The 4,730-nt window shown below is 36.9% G+C and overlaps 1 protein-coding gene across 1 annotated transcript; it reads left to right on the plus strand.

Moving 5' to 3' along the window:
- The first annotated feature begins 1,445 nt into the window (after window positions 1-1,445).
- Window positions 1,446-2,342, plus strand: LOC128995502 (uncharacterized). The gene has a single exon (XM_054420520.1). It carries the CDS (start codon window positions 1,446-1,448, stop codon window positions 2,340-2,342), a length of 897 nt encoding a protein of 298 aa, XP_054276495.1.
- Window positions 2,343-4,730: the final 2,388 nt, after the last annotated feature.

A 4,730-nucleotide genomic window follows, 5' to 3' on the forward strand; every position in this document is an offset into this window, starting at 1 on the left:
TCTATGATGATATTATAGCTGGAGCTGAAGATCTTGATAAAGCTATGTCAGCTCAAAATGAACTGAAAACATTGCTGTCTAAAGGCGGTTTTGAACTCCGTAAGTGGATCAGTAATGCACCCCAACTCTTGGATCAGATTCCAGTCGAACACAAAGAATCACCAGTGGAGTTGACTGATGGTAGTGAGGCCTTCTACAGTGTATTGGGTTTAAGATGGACCCCAGAGACAGACATGCTCTCATACAAAATAAAGAATGTTGAAGTAGGCCACTTGCTAACCAAGAGAATGATTCTCTCAACAATCGCTAAACTCTATGATCTCCCAGGATTTCTCACACCTGTAATATTTTGGGCTAAAACACTCATTCAATATCTTTGGACCACAGGTCTAAAATGGGATGATCCAATTCAGGATGAGATAAGAACAAAATGGATTTCCTTTTTAGAAGAACTACCCGTGATCCAAAACCTAAGGATCCCACGTTACATCTTTACCTCAACTCATAAGCTTGCAGAACTTCATGGTTTCAGCGATGGTTTCAGTGATTGGTTGGTGAAATCGCTGGACCCCTATCGTTTAAAAGTTTATGTGGCCAACCGTGTCTCAGAACTACAAGAATTAATTTCTCCTGAATCATGGCATTACGTCAAGTCCCTAGACAACCCAGCAGATTGTGCAACCCGAGGACTCTCCCCATCTCAACTCTTAAGCCACCAATTGTGGTGGAAGGGACCTGAATGGTTATACTTGTCATCAGATCTTTGGCCAAAGCACGAATTCAGTTTAATCACTGATCAAGACACTCTTGAAGTCAAACCAAATCCCTTGAATGTCCTAGTTAACGTTGAAAAGTTAGAAAATTACAGATTTGATTTACTTGAAAAATTCTCATGCTTTAGAAAACTTGTAAATGTCACTGCTTATGTTCTACGATTCATCCATAATATTTGTGGGAACGCCCGACTAGCTGGACAACTTAGTTATAAAGAGATCTCTTCTGCTAAAATGAATCTCTTCAAACTCATTCAAATTTCATCTTTCAAGGATGACATCACAACTCTGAAAAAGGGCACTCAGTGCAGCTTAAGACTGGCTCGGTTATCACCTTACATTGACGATAACGGTTTGGTAAGAGTAGGCGGTAGGTTGAAACATTCGAACCTTACTCAAGATGCCAAATACCCAATCCTGTTACCTAAATCTCATAATGTTGTAAAACTGTTGGTCATGCACTATCATCTCAAATATTTACACGCAGGCCCTCAGTTGCTGCAATCGATCCTCACTCAAGAAGTATGGATATTATCTGCTCGTAGTGTAATCAGATCTGTAATCTTTAAATGTCAAAGATGTTTTAAGTTGAAACCTACAAATCAACCTCCACTTATGGGAGACTTACCCGAAACTCGACTACGGCCTGTAAGACCATTCTATCATACTGGCATGGATTATAGCGGTCACTTTGAAGTGAAAGTACACACCACTAGGAATTCTCAAAAGCTTAAGTCATACCTCTGCCTATTTGTTTGCTTTACCACAAAAGCGGTGCACTTGGAAGTTGTAACTGATCTCTCAGTGGACTCATTCATTGCTGCTCTTAAAAGATTTGTTTCTCGTCGTGGACTTTGTGCTCACCTATACTCTGATTGTGGAACGAACTATGTCGGTGCCTCCAAGCAACTGAATAAGACCTTCCAGAATTTCATTGATGAAAGGAATACTCAAGATGCTCTCACTAACTTCGCCCTCGATCATTCAATTAAGTTTCATTTCCAACCACCAGCCGCGCCTCACCAAGGAGGCCTTTGGGAGAGTGCCATAAAGAGCTCAAAGTACCATCTCAAGAGAGTAATTGGAGATCAAATTCTAACACTAATGGAGCTGATAACCCTTGTCACGCAGGTGGAAGCAGTATTGAACTCTCGTCCACTAACAGCTCTATCAGCAGATCCATCTGACATCACAGCACTCACCCCAGGTCATTTTCTCATCGGGACATCTCTTGTTGCAGTACCTGAAGTAAATGTATCCGATATTCCTGACAATCGACTAAAGCATTGGCAAACAGTTCAGGCTCTACATCAACGCTTCTGGAGAAGGTGGCACCAAGAGTATTTGCACCAGCTTCAACAAAGGAAAAAGTGGATAAAGCCAAACAAGAATCTTGAAGTAGGCGATTTAGTCATTATCCATGACCCAAAAACACCACCACTTCTCTGGCCTCTTGGTCGCATTGTGAAGACATCACCTGGAGCAGATGGCATCGTTCGAGTTGTCTCCATCAAGACTTCGAGAGGAATCTTCTGTCGCCCTGCTACCAAGGTGTACCCGCTCCCCTAATCACAAAATATTTCTATTTAATGTCCTATTTCATGTTTATATTTATAATTATCATATTTATCATATCTTATAATTAGGTGTGTCATCATTATATATTGTGTATATATATCTACATTGTATTACTTGTGCCCATTTATGAGTCAATGAATCAATTTATGAATCTGTTGAACCATGTATGGTTCAAGGCGGGCGGCATGTTCCGTATTCAAGCATCTACGCAACCTAGGTGAATCCAGACTTCATTCATATTTTGTTCTGACCCTTGCCCTGTCACGTGATGTCTGGCAATTTCCCCCATTCCTCATGTACTCTTCAACCCGGCATCATGTTCTCGCCATTTTCCCTAGTTTTGTATTATAATATTCCCCTACTCTATTTGTGGCATATAAATTGAACTTATATTATCGTATGTTTATCTTATGTGTTTATTTGTGACACACCTAACAAAAAAGTGAACTGAATAGTTAAAAACTGTATTCAAACTGTTCTTGGTGCAACTACCGGTCGCGTACGCGAAAGCTGGCCAGCAAACATCAAGTGCGTCAACGGTCTACTAGACATCACTTCAGTAAAAAGGAAGGTACCAAATCACATTTCTTCCTATTTAAAAGTTTATTATTTTGTGCTCACAGTGTGTCTCTAAAGCTGATCTTAACATAATATATCTCACATCCCTCATTTTTTATACAGTCCACCATATCGAAGTTTACCCCCCAAAATGTTTGTTGTAAGACTTTGAGTTTGGAAGCTTTGTTACTGGCAAAATATGTCTCCTTGAATAATCCATATTTGGCATTAGTGTCCTTTCTTTGAGAACCTGTATTGACAAAACATTTAATGAGGAAAATTAGTTTAGTACATCGGTTTATTACAACGAAGGTTGATCAATGTAATATTTTGATTGTTTTCAATGTCATCGTTGCATCTGACTTTTATCTTTTATTTTTACCATTTCATTTGGTTTAAAGTAAAAAGTTAAAAGTAGTCAGTTGAATTTTTAAATAAGCTAAAAAACGTATGTCTTAACATTATTGCTTTTACAATCCGTATATTATGGGCACATGACAAAGTTTAAATTATACTAGGCCCTATCCACGAGTTTAGCCTATCAAAGATTAATTAGTCTCCATTCATGGATAATGTATTAATAATAAATCATTACTAGGAGCATAAAGAACAATACTGTAGATCTTCCTATTATACTTTTGAGTGATAGAAACCAAAAAATATGAAGAGTAATCTAAGATCTTTAAAATTAGTTTTGTTAAACCTCTGGAATCATTAAAATTCTTTATTGAAAATAACATCAACAAAAGCAACAAAGACAAATAACAAACTGTTTTTGTTTTTTGTTTTTTTTTTACACAAAAGATATGTTGTACTGGGATATCTATCCTGAAACATATATAATTTGATTCTGAGTTTGTTTAAATATTACAATAATTTCTTTTCCATTTGAGCTTTTTAGGAACTTATGTCCCTACAAGCCACTAGTACTGTATTTAAAAATCCTTAGGGTTATATAAGAAATGTTCATATTACCCTGAAGTATTTTTTTACACAATGGGTTTACTTGGGTAAGTGCCTAGGGGTTCATAAATTTTACCAATAAATAAATAGTATATTTCACTATTAGTCACGAAAGTGGCCCATTTCGTGGCGAGATACATGTGGGTTGAAGACGAGCATGTGAAACATGATCAAGCCCAGAAATGGATCTTTCGTGACGAGTATTGAACAATACCGTTCATCACGATGAAAAAAACTAGTTCACGAAACTTAAAAAATTAAAAAAAGTTCCGTTGTAACTTAGTTGATGTCAGGCAAAGTATTGTTTGTGTAGCGAAAGTAATGTTTATAAGTAATGTGCATAAATGTCAAGAAAAATGTCAGCTGATCGCTATTTGTTTTGGTGTGTGAAAATTTATTATTTTCGAAGATCTCAGCCGTATGGAAAAAGGGTATTTTCGAATAAAGACTAATGAAAAAACAATAAAAAAACAAATACTGTTACATCTATACGGTTTTGAAGTGACTGTGAACGTCTAAAATGCCTATATGATAAAACATTAAAAATGAATTTGTTGTAATAGACGATGAAACTGGAGATAAAAAAAAAAAAAAAAAAAAACACGCTCAAAAAGAGGAAACGTTGAAAGTTTACGGTCCCTCTGGAGGACGGAGCTGCTCTAGTAGGCTGCATATGACGGTTTTATGAGTGTTTCACTGCCTCATAAACCCCCAAACCTACTGTCCCAACTTTAGTGTCCGCTCTTCATAGTTTTAACAAAATGGTTATAATTTTATGTAAGCATACAGCAGTTCACTTATGTCATGGCCTTATAATACCCTTATAAATACGTACATTACAAACAAAAGTACAAATGT

This window comes from Macrosteles quadrilineatus, unplaced genomic scaffold (genome assembly GCF_028750875.1).
Source record: "Macrosteles quadrilineatus isolate MER2022 unplaced genomic scaffold, UCM_ALF_1.0 Scaffold_5__1_contigs__length_97177068, whole genome shotgun sequence".
In the NCBI taxonomy this organism is placed as follows: Eukaryota; Metazoa; Arthropoda; class Insecta; order Hemiptera; family Cicadellidae; genus Macrosteles; species Macrosteles quadrilineatus.